Raw genomic sequence first — 18,286 nt, 5'->3', positions numbered from 1 at the left:
GGCTGGGCTAATAAGTAGGGTGTGGCTGCTGCAAGCTAAAGAAATTTGAGATCAGATACCAAAAACCAAAATCAAGTTACATTTATTGATGGGGCTCACCCCTGCTGTCCAGGGGAAAGGAAGGTCCCCCAAGGAGCGCCCCCCCTAGGACAAAATAGAAATGACAGGAAGGGCCCAAACAGGAAAGAACGTCTCTGAGGTCCTTGTGTGTTTGTTTTTATATATATGTATAAAATGAATGAGTCCTTGGTGCGGGGCCTCCCAGCCATCCAAGCCTTGACTGGGAGTCCAGTTGCCCGCGGTGTGACCTCAGACCCTCACCCTGCGGACCACCCGAGCCCCTGGACCTTGGCCCCGGGCAGGGGCGCTGGGCAGAAGCCGAGGCCGGCAGTGGGCAAGGGTCTGCGGCCCCATCACACGCTCATGGTCATCCCGGGGGAGTACTGCGGAAAGACGAGGGGTGGCGCGCGGGGGCCGGCTCAGTTCCGGCCTAGGCTGGGACCCGCCCCCCGGGGGGAATGGGGGACAGGGCGGTGCGGACAGGGGGCAGGGCGAGAGGAAAAGAGCAGGTGGCGGTGCACGGGGGGAGCCGCGGGTCCCAGGGCTGGGGGCGGGATGCGGACGGGGTGGTGAGACGGGTCGGGCCGGGGAAGGGGAGAGGAGGAGGAAGGGAAGGATGCCGCGGCCGCCCCCCCACCTGGCCCGCCGCGGTCACGGTCTTGCTCTGGCCCCCCGGCCGCCCCGCCGGGGTCTGCCCGCCAGGCCCCTCCGGCCCGACGCCGCCGCGGGGGGGGAGTCGACGCAGTCGCTTACGCTTTCGCTCGGGAACGGGTGCAGGAAGGTCCCGGCGGCCGCCATCTCACCGTCGTCCCGCGGGGTGCCCGGGGTGTTGCTCAGGCCGGCCACGGCGCCGGGGGAGCTCTGGGGGCGGCCGCGGTCAGCGCGAAGACCGGCCGCGCGGCCCCGCCGGGACTCTGCTTCTCCCCCCGGCCGCCCCCGCAGCCCCGCCCCCCGCGGAGCGCCGCCCCCTCACCTTCGGCAACCCGTCCAGATCGCCCGAGCCTGTGGACCGACAGACGGCGGACAAGCGGCTCAGACGCGCCGGCGCCGCCAAATCCGCCCCCCGCCCTCCGCGTCCCCTCCCTCGGCCCAGCCCATTGGGAGGGCCCGGAGCGGGACGGGCGTCAGGGCTGGCGGCCAGGCCTCCCCCCGGTTTCGATGCCGGACCCTCCCCCAGCTCAGCTGGTCACCCAGCAGCTCCGAGAAGCAAAGGCGCCTTCAATACCCGCCCAGCACACAGAGGCGGACGGGCTGAAGAAGGCCGCCAGGGGGCGCCCGAGGCTCGTGGAGCAGCGGGGCGGGGGCGGGCGTGTGGGTGTCGGTGTCCCCGGACGCCCACTCACCCAGGGATCCGTTTACGTGGTGAGGCTCCATCGCACTCATGGCGGCCATGGGGCCCTCCGGACCAGGGCCAAGAGGGAACTGCAGGCAGAGAAACAGCCTGGGCCTCCGGCCACCGGCTCCCCGCCCCCCAACCAATCCCCCCAGCCCTACTTACATTAGCCCTGCCGGCGCCCGGCCCGATGGGGTTCATGATGGTGTACATGTTCTCGCTAGAGTTGGTGGAGTCTGAGACAGCACATTAGGGGGCGGGGTGTCAGAGGGGCTTCCCCCACCAAGCACACCCCTCCCTATGCCCCGTTCAGGCTGTCGTACCTCCAGGGCTAGGCATGATGGGGGTTCCAGGGGGCCCACCTCCTCCTGGGGGTCCCTGCACACAGAGGGAGGCACAGGCGGTGAGAAAGCCCCCCATGTGTCACCCCACAACCCTTACGCTCAGGTCCCAGGGGTCCCAGCTGAGGCCCCACTCACCGAGTAGCTGCCGGGGGAGGAGGAGGAGTAGGGGATCTGGGGACAGAGGCATCTGTGAGCAGTCCGCCCACTCCACCACCCCACCCGCTTTTAATCACCCCACACCTGTCCCGGATACTTACCGAGTTGCCACTGGGGCTGGCCCATGGGCCGCGCACTCCGGGGCCCCTAGAAGAGACAGTGGTGGACCTGAGGTCTGAGCCCGGTGGTGCCCTGTCCCCCACCACACACTCCCCGACACACCCACTCTGCCCCACGTGCCCTCAGAGCAGCAGGTGTTGGCCAGGAAGTAACCACGCAGAGTCCAGACCAGCCTTCAAATCCCAAGCCAGCCATGGCTCACTGGTCTTTGAGTCTGAGCTTCCCCACCCAGCAGTGAAGTCAACAGTACCAAGGACTGTGTGGGTCTGCCTCAGTACACCCAGCCCGTGAAGGGGGTGCTGCCCGCCTGGGCACGCTCCTAGGGGTCCCTGAGGGCCTTACATGTTCATGGTGGGCAAGCCGGGGCCAGCAAGAGAGTTGGGTGGGGGCCGCATGCCACCTCCGTAGCTCTGCGAAGGCAAAAGGCCGAGAGTGCAGGCTTAGCGGGGGCAGCCCCTGAAGCTCCCCAGTCAACTGGGCCAGCCCTTACCTGGGGCCCAACGCTGGTCATGCCCCGAGGAGGCGTCACTCTCTGCATGGGGCCCATGCTCGAATGCCCTGGGGGAAGAAGGAAGAGTGGACTCAGGTCCGGACCATTTCCCTGCGTGGACACGCGCTGTGATGGCGGGGGTGGGGGTGGGGGGGTTCCTGGTTCTGGAGTCCTGATTGGCTGGTGGGGGGACAGCAGCTGGAGCTTCCCTACTCACCCTGAGCTCGCGGGGAGGGCTCCATGGTGCCAGGGAGGAGGGGCTGGGAGCCGGGGAGGCCCACGGGAGGCTGCGGATGGGGAGTGGCAGCACTGAGTGGAGGTGCCCCCACCCCGGCCCAGCTCCTGCCCGCCCTCCCCACATCCCCTCTCTCACCTGACTCGGCATCCGCAGGGTGGGCCGGGGGCCCCCTGGGAACCGCGGTGACATGAAGGGCTGGAAGAGGTGGGCCGGGGATCAGCACCTCCCCCCACCTGCCCAGCCCTCAAAGCTACCCGGTTGCTGCTGCCGCCGGGCCCCCAGCCTTCCTCGCACCAGCCGGCATACCTCAGCCCGCGGTGCCTGGGTGTGTGGAGTTCAGTGGTACCTACCGCGCCAAGGGGCCCCGGGTAGGGGTGTGCGTGCGCGAAGGGGCGGGGCGTTACATGTCCTTACCTGAACATGAGGCCCCATCATGGGGGCGTTGGGGATGTGGGGGGAAGGCTGGGAGCCGGGGTGGGGGGGAGCCTAGGAGGACAGAACCAGGCGGGTTGGGAGGAGCGAGGTCACCCGAAGTTCCACGGTTTCCTGTGGCTCTGCTGAGCCTGGCAGGGCAGGGGCGGGGACACCGTGGAGGCAGGAGAAGGGGCCAACTAGCCCCCTCTGCGGGATGTGGTGGGGGAGGAGCCGGGTGTGGACCTAAAGGTAGGGTTATGGGCAGGACCCCTGGCTCAGGGAGCCAAGCTTTGCGGCCCCAGGCACCCTGACACATGAGCAGTCCTAGCGCAGAGCCCCCGCCCTCCTTGGTACTGGGGCCCAGGCAGCTCCACCCCTCTCTCTGGCCCTACCACTGACCGCACAGTACACACCCACCCTGTCACTGCCCACCCAGGGAGACAGGGGGTCCTAGCCGTGGCTGTACCTGGAAGAAGCCGGGTGCCATGGGGCCTGATGCCATTGCATCACTGGGGGCCATGCTCCCCATCACCGGGCTGGGGGCCGCTGCAGCACTCTGCAGGAGCGGGAGAGATGGCAAGACCCAAGTCAGGTCCCTTTCTGAAGCAGTTTCTTCTCTTCTCCCCAAACACCCAGCCCCACAGAACAAGGAACCCAAGCCATCCTACTACTCACGCATGGAAGGATTGGGGAGAGGGGTTAGCACTGAGGAAAGAGTCCTTGTCCCCCCAGGCTCAGCAGCCCCATGTGCTGAGTGGCCCTGAGCAAGGGCTGCCTCTGTGCTGCACTCACGACCCACAGGTGATCAGGGTCCCAACCTGCTGAGACCCCAGACTAGCAAGGAGGCCGGGGACCCCAGCCGCTGGAGGGTCTCCACCCTGAGGATTCTAGGGAACTCCAGTGTGTGCTTCATCCTTCTAGTACAGGCTTGTTCTTTTGGTCTGAATCCAACTTCAAATGGGTGGGGGCACAGTCCCCCCACTCCCAGCCCATCTCAACCAGCCCTGAATCCTTCTGGCTGGCAAGGCAGCTTAGCTGGGCCCCCAAGACCCCTCAAATCAACAACAAAAATCAATAGGCAGCTTGGAGATGAACCTTCCTCCCAGAGGGTTCCTTCTTAGAGCAACTGTACAAACCACTCCCCTCCTCCTCCAGGAAGGAGGGGGAAGGAAGAGCAGCACTCCACAGTGCCTCTCCAGGCCCCCAGTCTCTCTTCAGATGGAGGAGGGGACAAGACCGAGAGCCTGAGAAGAGAGTTCTAGTGTCTGCCAAGGGTGGAGATGCTGGTGGCAGGCCCAGAGTTGGCAGGGGGACAGGCTAACAGGCCACTTCCTCTGGCTGGTTCCAAGTCCCAGGCTTGTCTGCCTTTGGGGCCCACAGAGCAGGGGGAGGGGGTAGAAAAAGGCCTAGTCTTCAGGGCAGAGGAGATACATCAAAGGACAGGGAAGCGGGAGGACGCTGCAGGCGCTGAGGAGAGCGCTTCTCTTGAGGCCCCTTGACGCCTGTCTCTCCCTGGGCCCTGCGTCTGTCCACCCTCCCCAGCCCACTGGGAGGGCAGCCCCCCCTTTCTGAGCCGTGGCAGGCGGCGCCAGAGCATTTCCTGGTCGGGGAAGGTGGCTGGCGGTGCGGGAGGCTGGCTTTCCAGACCTTGAGGTGTGGGGGTGGGGAAAAGATGGGGCTCCCCAAGTCTAGGCCTTGAAGGGTTAATCCGGGGGGGTACGGGTCGGGCCCACCCTTCCCGGTGGGTGACCTGAGCTGGACCCCCCACGTCAATCATACACCCGGAGGCACCAGCCTGGGCCCGCGTTGCCATGACGACAGGCTGGGCGCGCTCCCGTTTCCTGGAGACGCAGAGGTCGGCCCCCAGCCCAGAGGCGCTGACTGAGCCCCCTCAGAAGCTGGGGGGTGGGAGGGAGGTGGGAGCCCCGACTGCGAGGGGGAGGCGGCAGGACTCCCCTCACCCCACCGCCAGTAAGTGCGGAGGTGGGGCGGAACATGCAGCCGGCTTCAGTCTGCCGACACAGGGACCCTGTCACCCCGGAGCCGGGCCGCGGCCGGGCGCCGCCCCCCTCCCTTGACGCACCCTGCTGCCATGGTAACCAGCGTGCTCCCGGAAGCGCGCTCACTCCGGGAGACCGCGCACTCTTCCCTCCCCCGAGACGTGGGGGCGGGGACGAAGCCGGGGGCGGAGAGGCAAGGGCGGGCTGCTCAGCCAGGAGGAGGAACAGAGCCCCAGGGGCCCCGGAGAGGCAAGGGAGGAGTGGGGTGCACTGGGCCGAGGGAGTCGGACCCGCGCCGAGTCACACGCGCACACAGCTCCAGACACGTCTATTACCCCCGTTCTGGCCGGACCACAGCATGACCAGGGGAACCTGACGGGGGTGAACAGCAGTGACCGCCCCTCTCATAAATGGGCACACGGCGTGCCCGGGGCGGCTTCGGGGACATGGTGAACCCCGGCCTTTTCGGACTGTACCCTGGCCCTTCCGTACTGGGGGGACCCTCTGTCGGGAGGCGGTGCCTGGTGTGGGACTCCCGCTAACTGCAGCGAAGGAGGGCGGAGGGCAGGCCCTGAGAGGCACCCCGCCCCAGGGGCACAGCGGAGCGGAGGGCTCAGGATGTGGACACGCCGGGTGCAGGAGTGCAGGGGGAGGGGGGAGAGCTGGGGAGTCTCTCTGCGGGGCAGACCAGGAGGAAGAGGGTAAAGGCAGGGGCGGCCAACGCCTCCCACGTGACCACACGGTGCCGCCGGCCCCCTCCTGTTACCCAGCCTCTGCTCTGGACGACACTGACTCCCCCTCAACTTGCACCGAAACCCGAGGCCGAAGAGGTGAAGAGAGCAGCCCCAGCCACCGAGCAAGCCTGGGAGGTCTGCCAAGCTAGGCCTCTCCAGCGCCAGGGTGCACCCCTACCTGGGCCCCCACCTCAGAAGGCTAGGGGGGAGGGGGCAAGTTGTGGGGGACGGCGAGCCCCACCCTGCACACAAAGAGGCAGGCAGCCAGGGAGGCAGGAACTGGGGTTCTGTCACCGGCTTCCACATGGAGTTCGCATGAGGGGAAGCAACGGAGAGGCTGGCCTCCGGAGGGCCTCGGGCTGATGGGGACCCGCAGGATCTGGGTGCAGTGGAGGAGCATAGGACCCCCCACAGAAGCCCCAATCTCAGGTCACACCCCACAGCCCGGCCCACTTGCCCACTGGAGCCCCGCATAGCACAGGCCCCTGCCCACGCCCACAAGCCCTGGTCCCAGCCCCTGGGGCGGGACTCACGTAGTCCTGGAAAGCCTTGGCCTCGCTCGAGTGCTCACACGCCTCTCTGCGGTCGGGCGCTGCACAGTACAAGTCCCAGAACACGCTGTGGGCGGCAGGGGGAGATAGTTGCCCCACGCGCCCCCACCCAGCACCGCCCCCCCAACGGCCGCCCGCTCCTCCGCGCACGCACCACCACCAGGAATGAAGGAAGCCCGGGGGCTCCCCCAGCGTGATGTTCTTCTCCCATCGGATCTGCAGGGGAGAGGAAAGAAACTGAGGCGCTGGCTGCTCAGCGCTGCCTGACACCCTCCCCTCCCGAGAGGCAGCGCCACCCAGCTTGCGGACCCAGGGAACACTGGGGCAGGAAACCAGTGGGTCAGAGCTGGGGAGACAGGAGGGGGGCAGCTTGGTGAGGAGCCCAGTGAAGAAGCAGGAGGCAGATCCTCAGATGGATGAACAGATGCCAGGATGCCCATCTGCAGGCCCGGGCCCAGCCCCAGCCCAACCCTCAGCTTCCAGGGCAGGACCTGACCCTACCACTGGAGACCTGATGAAAGTGGGGAAAGGAGGCCCCAGGATGCGCGGGCTGTGGGGGTCCCTGCCTGGCCGGGCCCGCTTACCTCAGACAGGAAGGTCTGGGCTGACTTCTGGGCGCCGACGTGCAGCAGGTACTCATACACGTACAACGCCAGCCTGCAGGTGCCAGGAGGGCAGGTCAGAGGCCAGGCCAGGCTCAGAGCCCCGCCCCAAGGACCCCTGGGAGGCGCTCTCAGGCCAAGCACCTGCCCTCCTGGCGGGAAGGTGGAGAAGGCCCCTCACCGAACCCCCTCCCGCCAGCCTCACTCCCTCCCTTTCACTGGTCCCCCGCTGCCCCAGCTCCCCCACTCAGAAGAGAGACGGCCTCCATGCCTGTTGCTCAGCCTGACCACCTCCCACATCAACACCCAGCCTGCAGGCCCCTTGTCCAGGCAGCCCTCCTAGGAGTCCCCAGACCCACTTCCAGGTCAAATTCTGTTCCGTTCAACACCCCCTGATGGACCAAGTCCTGGGCCTGTCCCACCAATCCCAAGACCTCCGAGCAGCCTTGACCCCAGAGAGGCCCTCTGCCTGGAGAAAGTGCTCGTGGGCTCCATTCCAGACTGTGCTCTGGGTAGGGCCTCCCAGCAGGCACCCTGGGCCATGTGGCCAGGGCCCAGCGCCTAATGCATGCCCAGCCTCAGCTGCCGAGAAAAGAGAGGGGCTCTCTGACCTGAGGTCTTCCTCCTCCAGGTCTCCCTGGACCCCTGTCCTTCTCTAGGGTCAGTCTGCACCCATCAGTGGTGGCTATGACACACCCGTGCCAGCCCCCTAGGAGACTCTGGGGGATGGGAGGTAGGGCCAACAGTGCCACTCAGCTGTCACAACACCGCCTTGTCCAAATGCCCATGGCGCCCAGCACCCATGGACACAGCAGTTCGGCTACTTCCCAGGCCAAGAGCACAGGCCACCCTCCAACCAGCAGGGCCACGCTCCAACCAGCAGTACCACGCATGGGCCACACAAGGAAGCCCAACCATCCATATTGCCTTCCAGGCCTTTCCATCCTTGGCCTCCGCCACCCCTGTCTGTCTTCCACACCAGCCAGCAGAGGGACAACTCCCCAAGCGCTGGGGTCACCCAGTCACCCTCTACTGTCCCAGCTCCTCGGGGCACCCCCAGGGTCCTCCTACTGCCCAACCAGGCTGCGGATGGGCTGAGGGGAGTCTGGGTCCAAGACTGGAGGCTCCCCGAGGGCCGGCCTTAAGTTGCTCTGGTGAAAGCTGGGGGCCCTTCCAGTTGCCTGCCTTCTCAGCTGGCTGCCCTCCCCTGGCTGACAGCCCCATCTTAAAATAACCTTGCTTTGACTCATGCTCCTGTTTTCTCTCACTCTTCCCAGCCAGGCTGCTCAATCCTCCCATCCCAGCCCCTTCAGCAGACCACCCAGGCCCCGGACCGCAGCGAGGTCCTTCTGTCCCGGCCCCCGCCCCATGGCTTCCGCCCTTGTACTGGACCTTCTTCCTTTCTTAACCCATCCATCCCTTCATTCATTCAACACACGTTCACGCAGCGCCTCCCTGAGTAGTGACCACCACAGACTCCTGTCCTCCCAGAGGCTACAGCTTGCAGGGCAAGACGGAGGAGCAACGATGCCAAGGAGAAGGTAAGCGATCCGGTGGGCTGGAGGGCAGTGCATGCTACAGGAGGACAAGGCACTATTAGGAGTCAGAGTGGGCAGCTGCCCCAGGGCAAGGTATGTCCACAGCTCGCACTGTGCCCCAAACTGCGACAGCCACTGGAAGGGCAGAAACAGGTAACTGAGAGGTAGGATTTATGAGGCTCACGTAGTTCTGAGTGTGGGTTTCCCCCAAGACTAGCCAAGGTCCCCGCCTTGCCACCACACTCCTCTCAGTAGCTCCTCAAGGCCCAGGCAACCCCAGGTTCCAACATCGCACCCAGCAGTCTTCAGCATCCTCCCTTCTCCAGCCCAGCGATCTTCCTCACCCTTCAGCCTCGGGGCTCATCTGTCCAACTCTCTCCCAGAGCCCCCTCCCTTTCTAGAGGCCTCCCGAGCCTTCACCAGTGGTCTGCGTCTGCCCGGTTGCATCCGCCCGGTCCAAGCCCATCAGTACAAGAATGAACACAAAAAGCCGATGGGGCCAGAGCAGACCTGACCGGCTCCAGCCAGCTCACTTCCTCACCTTGCAGGCAAAGAGAGAGGCTGTGAGAGGTCCAGCCAGACCCCGTCACCTCGGGGGGGCGGGGGGGAGCAGTGCAGGGAGCAGGAGAGGCAGGGGGATGAGACACCCAGAGACAGGGAGCAAGATAGAGTAGGGGAAGGGGGCCCAGGTAGGCCACCCCAGAAGGGAAACGGGGGGGCTGCAGTCTGCTACCCCCTACCCCCAGCAAGGGCAGAGGCTCTCCTCAGGGCTCTGGAGTCCTCTGAAGAACATGCTGGCTCCCACCAAGGGGCCTCCGCTGCCAGCCCACCGCGTCCTCCATTACCTCTCACCCCCCACCCTCAGGGGCGGCATGTGGCCTAGGACACAGGTTCGGGAGCCCACCCTCCTCTCTCCCTGGGGGGCCTCCCCCTCTGCTCGGATGACTGACGCTGCAGCTGCCCACAGGCTTGCTCAGAACTCAGTGTCCACTGCCCAGTTGGTATCTTAAAGGCCCAGCCCCACCCCAGCTTCTTCTCCCCTTCCTCTCCTGTTCCCCAGCCTGGGTGGTCTGAACACACAATTGTGTGGTGCAAGTGTGAGGACCCACCCAGCTATCCCCCAGAGATCGCTACATTTTACCAAATTTAGGGGAAAGAACTTAAGGAGAAAGCCCTCTCTCCTCATCCTGAGCCTTCTCCCTGCCTGGTCCAGGCTGCCACCATCATTTACCTGCGCTTCAGCAAAGGCTGCTTCCTTCCTTCCCCACCAGCACTCCGCACACAGACCCTCCCCGACTTGCCCCTCCCCCCACACAGTGACTACTCACTACTTCTCCACCCCAAGGCCCTTTGCACAAGCTGTTTCCCTGCCTGGGGCACTTTAGCTAGAGACCCTCATGGCTCCAGTGTCACCTGTAAGAGACGTCTTTATCACTTCTAACCCCAGCCCTGCTCCAGTCTCCCCTTGCCCTCCCATCATTCTATTTATCTCCATTTGACACCAGGCTCTCCGCTTACTGCCTGCAGCAACCACTGAATGTCGCTTTGGGCGGGCGGGGACTTCATCTCACTCTTGAGCTTACCTAGCACTGGGCCCTCAGCCATCTGGAGGAATGGACCCTGAACCCCCTGGGGATGTCGGGGAAGCACTGCAGAAGGTAAGCACCTACTATTCTGATGTTAAGGATTTGGGGTTTTATCCCAAGAGCATAGAGAAGCCAGAGAAGGTTTTCAGTTTTGCTGAAACCGAAAACCTTATGTGCTAGTACTTTTTATTTTCATCTGGATCAAGTCTCAGAGAATTGGGAGCAGTTTTGTTTGCCTGAAGCCTGGGCAGGTGGTTTGGGGACCTCTAGAGCCCTCCCCTCTGGGGCACTTCTGGCTTGGGGGGGGTCCCTGTCCAGGCCCTAAGTGGGGTTGTGGGAAAGGGCCTGGGCTCTGGGTCCAAATCCCGGTCCCACCCCAGCCCTGGTCAGCAAATGACCTACAGAATGAAGAGCTCATCCATCCGAGGGGATCCCCGCTGCAAGAGGGCAGGAGATGGGAGGGAGCAGGGGGCTCACTGGAGGGCCTCCCTCCAGGAGGACCGGTGACCTGGAGCATGCAGGGTGCCTGGACCGGGGGTGCTTACAGGGAGAAGTGCCCATGGGCCTCCCTGCAGCGGAGCACGGAGTAGGGGCAGAATGGAGCCTCCCAGACTGAAACTCAGCAATGCTACCTTCATTATCAAGGATTGCCATAATTGGCCAAGAATTGAGGTAACAGGTGCCCCCTGCTCAGATCCCCCTCCCCCAGAGCCCCAGGAGGCGTGTGCCGCTGGGGGCTGGGAGCAGCCCTCTACTCCAGGCCTTCCTGTCACCCCTCCACCCTCTGTGAGTCCATCACCAGTCCCACCTACGCCCTCAGGGATTCTCTCACCCACACATCTCCTCCCTCCTCTCCACCACCCACAGGGCCAGGCCTTCAGCTCTCTAGAGCCACGCTCCTCACCAGCCTTCATGTTGAGGCCTTCCCCCCACCCAGCAGCCAAAGGAATGACCCCCACTCATAAACTCCACCCCAGCATTCACCCCCAGATACTGCCTTTCCAGAAGGCTCCCCTGTGTGGCTGGCTCCACTCAGCCTTTCTCAAGAACCTCTTACCCACGAGCTCCCCTCCAACAAGGGTGCCCAGGGCCACACCTGGACGCTCAGCTAGGGATGGGACAGATACACAGTCATTCCCTGTCCACTGGGAAAATGGACAAAATACCTGAGGGATGTGCTTGTATCAAAACTGATTCTGGTGGAAAAACACCCCAGATGCCCGGTGACGCTGACTACGACTGTCGTTCGTGGAACTATTCTAAACCCACCTGAAGCACTCAAAGTGTCCCAGAAGCTAACGTTTAGATGTCTCCCCCCAGTTTAGGACAGCAGAGCCTCTGGGGCTGGGGGGGGAAGGATGCCAAGTGGACATAGGGACCTTCAGCTGTCCCTGTCACCTTCATCTCCTTATTTAAAAAGACCTGAAACCAATGACCAAAGGCAAGTGCTTGTTAGTTCTGGGTGGGAAGTGCTCCGGGGACCTCCTGTAGGTTGGTGTTCATCGTGTACAGAAGGAGAAGCTGTGCCTCCCTGCAGGCAGCCCACTCAGACCCCACCTCCCTCTGGCCCACCCTGCCCTCCCTCCCCTGGACCCTCTGGACCCTGCAGTCGCCACTGTGTGCCTGGAGCTCCGAGTGCACAACGAGCGTCTGCTCTCTACCCAGCCTTGGGGTCATTTTGGAGAAGAGATTCTTCTGGCCAGAAGATGCTAGACAGATGACTGTCTTTCTGGCCTCTTATCTAGCTGCGCAATTGTGAGGTTGGGCTCCATTTCCAAGCACCCTTAAATAGCAGACTTTTTAAAATTGACACCTGTCTTCTGCCCAGGTTGGAAGCAGGAGGTGTCTGATCACCCCACTCCTGGAGATCCTGGCACATCTCCAGCCATCTTTGTACCCTGGCTGGGGTCTGGGGGCTACCACTCTCCTGGTGGGAATGGTCTGCTTGTTCAGACATGTGCTGGGCTGGGTTTTGGAGTATAGTGGAAGGCAGGTGCTGGCCCAGAAGAAGCCCACATCCTAGCTAAGAGGTAGGTGAGTTACTCCACAAGCTGGTGGGGATCTGGTGCTGTGCGATTAAGAAAGTGAAGTGGAAAAGTGGGTGGTAGTGAGGTATGGGAGGGATCAGCTATGTGGAAGATCTAGAGGATCTAGAGGAAGAGCCGTTTACTAAGGGCACGGCAAGTGCAAAGGCCCTGGGGTGAGGCCGGGCCAAAGAGCTGGGGCTGGTACCCAGGGTGGGGGCGTGCCATGTGGGCTGGAGAGGTGTGTGTTTTAAAGTACACTCCAGCTCCTTTGTGGAGTGGGGCTTACTAGGGGTCTGCCGGGCGGTGGAGGGCCAGGAAACCTGGGGAAGGCAGGCACAGTTATCTGGAACAGAACTGATTGTGGCAGCTTAGGGGATGGCCATGGAAATAAGAGAAGGGAAGAAACAGGTTTGTACCATATGTAAAACAGACAGCCAATGGAAATTTGCTGTGTGTCTCAGGGAACTCAAACTGGGCTCTGTGACAACCTAGAGGGGTGGGAAGGGGTGGGAGGTGGGAGGGAGGTTCAAGAGGAGGGGACACATGTGTACCTGTGGCTATTTCATGTTGATGGATGGCAAAAATCAAACCAATATTGTAAAGTAATTATTCAATTAAAAATAAATTAAAAAAAAGAAACAGGTTTGAGCTGGGGAGGAAGGCTTTGGAGTTGAGTTTCAACCCCACTGGACAACCCAGGGGAGATTCTGCGTCTTTGAATCCAGCCTCAGTTCTTGGCCAAGGATGGAAGAGGGGGTTATCTGAGTTCTCGGTCTCCCTCCCCCATCATTTTTGGCCAGGGCTATCCTACACTCAGCCATTTCTTGTCAGGAGGGTCCAGCAGAAGTGCTGGCTTGGAGACGAGGTTCTGCTGCAAAAAAAAAAGTTAGGAAAACAGCAGATGGTAGCATCCGCTTCACTGACAGGGATGCTGGGCTATAGATAGGAAAGATCCTCATCGAAAACTCAGGTTCAGGGGCACAGGAGAGCTCTTCAAAGCGTGGGGCTGATACACCAGGGAGGCAGACTGGGGGCTCTGAGCCCAGTTCTGTCTCCCATCTGAAATGTGGACAGTCAGCCTTGCAGGATTCTCACCAGGACTGGGGAGAGGCTGCAGGTAGATCACCTCTCACAGGCCGCCAACTGGGCCACTTCCTGTCTCTGGGCCTTCATTTCCTCCTCTGTGAAATGGGGTGAAGGGGATTCCACTGCTCAGGTCTTTAACTCTGCAGGCCTGTTCTTTTCTCCCTGATCTCACCTTCCTGCCTCCTCTTGCCCTTCTTCTCCTTCCTTCTTTGGCCCCTGTCCTGAGCCCTTTCTGGCTCCCCATCTCAGAATGAGGTTTGGGCCAGCCTGTCCTAGCAATGAACTTAGTGTCTGCTGGGTGCACAGACGGTGGTCCCTGCCCTTGGGGGTTCACAGTGCACAGTGCTGACTGCAGGGTCCAGGGAATACAGGGGAGGGAATGCGAGGGGGAGGGAGGGTCTGAGTAGAGTGCCTGAAGGAAGACACAGCCTCTCCTGTAAATGAAGAACGCTCCAGCTTACAGGGAGGCCCCAAGAGCACCTCCCACCAAGAACTAACTAGTGCTTGCATTTGGTCATTGGTTTCAGATCTTTTTAGATAAGGAGATGAGGGCTTCCCTGGTGGTTCAGTGGTTAAAAATCCACCTGCAAGGGACACGGGTCTGATCCCTAGTCTGGGAAGACCCCACATGCTGTGGAGCAACTAAGCGGTGCACCGGAACGACTGAGCCAGCACTCTGGAGCCCAAGAGCCCCAACTACTGAGCCCTTGAGCTTCGCTTGTCCTCAGTCAAGAGAGAAACGGCTGCCGAGCTGTAAGAGATGAAAAGCCTGCACACTGCCATGAAGAGTAACAACTAGAGAAAGCTGGTGTGCAGCAACGAAGACCCACCACAGCCAAAAAACAAAATAAGTAAATAAATCTTTAAATAAGGGGACGAAGGTGACAGAGACAGCTGAAGGTCCCGGTGGGGGCGGGAAAGGGTCCCAATGTCAGCCCAGGCAGAAAACACTGGGCAGGAGAGAGCCCATGTTGAGGGCTCCTTTTCACTGCCCAGACTTTCAAATCCTCACTCCTGCTCTGTTCCGTGAAGAGTCATCATGGGACCTCTCCCTGAGAACCCAGTCTCCTAACATCTCCAGCAACTGGTTTCCCATACTAGGTGGCTTGACTTCTAGGATCCTGCAAATCAGCCATCACAAGCCTTCCCCTGTCCCTGGCACTATAACAATATTGCAAACCACCATTGGGTGCCCTTGCTGTGATGGTCACAGGTCCTAGCATTTTTCAAATGCTCCCTAAACCTAAGAAACGGAACTGCATTTCTCAGGATAAAGAGTGAGCTTAGGAGGCCGTACTCCCTCACCCAAAGTCACACCACAGGTAAGTGGCAGTGCCAGGCTCTGAGCGCCCCCAGCCCCTCATCGCAGAGTCTGGGAGTTAGGTACCTGTCCCTCTACCAGCCTGAAAGCATCTGCCACCCAAAGCCCAGCGCCATGCCCGGAACAAGTGGGCGCCCCAAGACTGTGAGCCCTGCGGCTTCCCCAAGGGCCCCACCCAGCTGCCCCAGGCCCCGCTGGACAGGTGGTCTTGCCGGGGTGGGCCCGCCGCCCCTCAAGGAGCAGAGCAGGGGGCGGGCAGCAGAGTGGCCAGTCTCGCCTGCCCGGGAAACTTCCCCCAGAGGATGGGGGAAGTGGCACGAATCTCGAGCGCGCACACCGGTGGCAACCTCGCACACCCAAGTCTCGACGTCGGGGAGGTCTCGCGACCCTTTAGTACCCCTCGGATCTCGCGCGCCCCCGTAAATCTCGCACGCCTCGAGCGTCTCCCGCGCCCCCTCTATTCTCAAGACCTCTCGAATCTCGCGTGTCCCTCAAATCTCGCGACCCCTTAAACCTCTCATGCCCCTCGGTTCTACCGCGCTCTCACTTTGCTCGCGACTCCCCGAGCCCCTCCGGTCTGGCGCGCCCCCACAAATCTCGCTCGGACCCGCACCCACGTGCCCCACGCGATGCCCGCCGGCACTGGGGCCCGCGGAAGCGGCGCGGCCGCCGAGCCCCGCCCCCGGCTCCCGCGGTCCCGACCCACCGACTCACTTCTCTCGTGCCTGGCTGTCGGAGGGCACGGCCGAGCCCTTGCCCCCCTTGGCGTACATGCTGCTCCGCACTGCCGCCGCCGCCGCCGCCGGGGCCCCACACCTGTCAGGCGGCGCCGCGGGCAGCGCTCCCTGTCGCCATAGCTACCCCGCGCCCCGGGCCTCACCGCCCTGAGCCCCGTGCGGGCATCGCGGGCATTGTCCGCGCGGGGGAGCTCCAGACGGCGGCGGCGGCAGCTCCAGCTTTGGCTCCGGCCGCGGGTTTTATTTTCTTCCTCTCTTCCCTCAGCGCGGGCTGTTCCGGGAAGCGCGCGCCCCCTCCTCCTGCCGCGCGCGCCCCCGCCCGCCGCCACCCGCGGGCGCCGCTCTTAAAAGGGCGATGGCGGGAGTGCGGGTGGGTCCCGCCGCCGGGACCGTGGGTCGGGCGCGCACGCGCAGTGGCCGCCGCGGGGGGAAGGGGCGCCGGGCTACACACTCTCAGGGCGCGAGTGGGGGCTGCCACTCGGGGACGAACAACAGGACACAGCTGATAGCTGCTACACACGCAGCGTCCAGATAAGCCCAAATTGTACACAGGAGCACACCCACACACTTAGTTGCGGCTACACTCGCCGACACAGGACTCGTGAGTCCGTGTGGCTGCTGGATCAACTTCTGATAGCCCCATAAAGCTACAGGCAGTCACACTGGGTGTATCACCCCCGCAGAGCCACCCACACCCAGCACGGGAGGGAACTGCCACACATAGCCCGCCTTCGGGACACACTGTCATTCACGTAGGTATACGCAGCTCAAAGAGTGGCTGTTACAAAACACTGCAACACACACTCCACACTCACATAGGTACCGAGTCACACGGAGACACGCAGAGGCACCGCTATGCCACAGCTTCCAACAGCTGTGGAAAGAATCCACGTAGCTACCCTGGGGCACACCGTCGCAGCCTCTTGAGGGCTTCACACAGGGACCGGGGGTCTCACCGAGCCAGAGATGACTCAGTCACGTGCAACACACACTCACACAACACAGATACACGCAACACAGACAGCACACGGACAAGATGCTGCTCCTGGGGTATCCAGGCTACCTCCTGGGAGCTACCCCGCACTGCCTCACAGTCACGCCTGTTGTCAATTGCAGGTGCTGGGTGACTTGACTGACTGGGTCACTTTCGCTGGCTCAGCCTTTCAGCCTGTGCCCCTGTGAATATTCCACCTTAATAGCACCTCTGCAGGAGTCGGGGTGCAGGCAGCAGGCACCCTATTCTCCCTCCTGGGATCCCTTTCCCCCCCCCCGGGGGTGTGCAGAGGAGGTGGAGGCCGACACTCGCAGGGCAGGGGCGCCTGGGGTGGGGGGGTGGAGACCTGTGTGCCAGGGTACCAGTGCGCAGTGTGCGCTGGACCTGCCTGGGCTGGGTGGGGGGAGGCGGTCCAGCTATGACTGTAGTCTAGATGCTTCTGTGACTGTTTGCCGTGGATATTCTTTTCTTTGCTTTGTACAGCCGCGAGTGTGTGTGTAAACACGCGGTTCCTATGAGTGCACGTGTTCGTCTTTGTGCGTGGGGTGTTGGCAGGCGCCCCAGTCGTGTCCGGGCAGCTGTTCCTTGCTCTGCGACGGTGGCTGTGTGTCCGCGGCGGTCGTGTGCTGGGCCGAGTGATACCGCGTTAGGTTTTGTACACTAGTGTGTGTGTCTCCGCGAGTGGGTGGATTGCTGGCCCCCTGGGACCTGTGTTGTGTGTGGTTGTCGGCTCAGATTTCCTGTGTCGTATGCGTCTTGATCGGAGCGCCCCAGCCGCTGCGGCCTGACCCCCTAATAAGCTTCCTTCTTAGTACCCCTCCCCTCCAGTGGCCTTCCCCCGACCCAGGCCTTCTGGTGGGCGGGAAGTCTGGAGCCGCTGGGGTTCCGAACAGGCGAAGAGGAAGGGAAGGGCTAGGCCGGCTCCAGCCCCGCCTCCACCCCGAGGGGCCCCGGCCTGGGGTTGGGGGTGGGGGACGCCAGCCCTTCCCACTTCCTGTCCAGCCGGTCGTCCCCTCCCCCAACTTCCTCTCCCGCGGGCCTCCCGGCCCCGGGCAGGCGCGGAGGAGGGGCCCGCGCTGAGCGCTAATGGGGGCGCGGCCCGCCCGCTTCCGTCAGACGGTGAGCTAGCGACTGTCCAGTGTCCCGGGGGCCACCGATGGACGTTGGCATCAAGGACACTCTTGTCGTAATACCGGTTCCCATCACTGCTCTCCAGCACCTACTCGCCGCCAGGCACACAGAGGGTGTGACTCACTCAAGTCACACAGTGTATTGATGACATCTGTGACTCCCAAGTCCCCCAGACTCTCCAGTCGCCACCCCGGACGCCCCCATTTATCTCTTAAGGCTCTGTGGCTCTCCAGAATTCTGTGTGCCCTGGGCAGGCCCCTGGCCTGCTCTGATCTACGGTTCCTTGAGTCGATGTGAGTCTTCCTCCTCCTCACAAACGTTTATTGAGCGCCTGCTGTATGCTGACTGTGGACCCAATCGGGACACACTGCTACCGCTTGTGGAGCAGAGGCTTCTGGCGAACAGGAGGATAATTTCAGAGAGTGCCATGTGCTGAGCAGAGGGAGGGGACCCCGGTGAAGAGGACGGGGCGACCGCTGGGGCAGGAGGCGGCGGGAGGGAGGGAGGCTGGGAGGCGGAGGCGCCCGCGGCCGGGCTTGCTGCGGAGGGGGGAGGCGCGGCGGGCAGGAGAGACTAGCACGGTTCTCATGGCAACAGGGACGGATCTGCAAAACACAGCCTCGGCGCCGGCGGAAAAGTCCGAGAAGAGCAAGATCTGGGTCCCAAGCGGCATCAGGGAAGCTGAGCCGAGCGCATCACGAACCCGATCGTACGCTTTGCAAAAGCAGAACCCGTAGAAACCCCCCACCCCTATCCCGCATCCTTGCAAGGGAGGGGCATGAGAAAAGGATTTTTGGGTTTTTTTAAACAGGGCGAGGGTGGAT

The 18,286-nt window shown here is 62.6% G+C and overlaps 1 protein-coding gene across 2 annotated transcripts; it reads right to left on the bottom strand.

Moving 5' to 3' along the window:
- Positions 1 to 65: 65 nt before the first annotated feature.
- On the bottom strand, positions 66 to 15,519 carry SSBP4 (single stranded DNA binding protein 4). 2 transcript variants are annotated; one of them, XM_055430689.2, is made up of 17 exons: positions 15,315 to 15,519; positions 7,025 to 7,097; positions 6,595 to 6,656; positions 6,423 to 6,507; positions 3,622 to 3,711; positions 2,877 to 2,936; positions 2,721 to 2,790; positions 2,504 to 2,571; positions 2,356 to 2,423; positions 1,995 to 2,040; positions 1,873 to 1,908; positions 1,717 to 1,771; positions 1,559 to 1,629; positions 1,404 to 1,482; positions 1,034 to 1,062; positions 814 to 921; positions 66 to 443 (listed from the first exon to the last, which is right to left on the bottom strand). In XM_055430689.2, the coding sequence occupies exons 1-17, from the start codon at positions 15,371 to 15,373 to the stop codon at positions 414 to 416; spliced, it is 1,089 nt and encodes a 362-aa protein (XP_055286664.1). In that variant the 5' UTR covers positions 15,374 to 15,519; the 3' UTR covers positions 66 to 413. The 2 variants fall into 2 exon arrangements, with proteins under 2 accessions (XP_055286664.1, XP_055286662.1); XM_055430687.2 differs by having other exon boundaries at positions 66 to 921.
- Between the last annotated feature and the right edge of the window lie 2,767 nt (positions 15,520 to 18,286).

This window comes from Moschus berezovskii, chromosome 8, assembly GCF_049115385.1.
Source record: "Moschus berezovskii isolate FMDL1 chromosome 8, NW_MosBer_1.0, whole genome shotgun sequence".
Taxonomy (NCBI): domain Eukaryota; kingdom Metazoa; phylum Chordata; class Mammalia; order Artiodactyla; family Moschidae; genus Moschus; species Moschus berezovskii.
This window is presented reverse-complemented; position numbering and strand designations above follow the sequence as displayed.

What these genes read in the sequence shown, in the direction of transcription:
- SSBP4 (XM_055430687.2), bottom strand. Translation starts at nt 15,373, where the DNA reads ATGTACGCCAAGGGGGGCAAGGGCTCGGCCGTGCCCTCCGACAGCCAG. An exon ending in CCCAGACCTTCCTGTCTGAG is followed by an intron (nt 6,657 to 7,024) that starts GTAAGCGGGCCC and finishes TCTCCCCTGCAG; the next exon opens with ATCCGATGGGAGAAGAACAT. An exon ending in GCCCTCCCCGCGAGCTCAGG is followed by an intron (nt 2,572 to 2,720) that starts GTGAGTAGGGAA and finishes TTCTTCCCCCAG; the next exon opens with GGCATTCGAGCATGGGCCCC.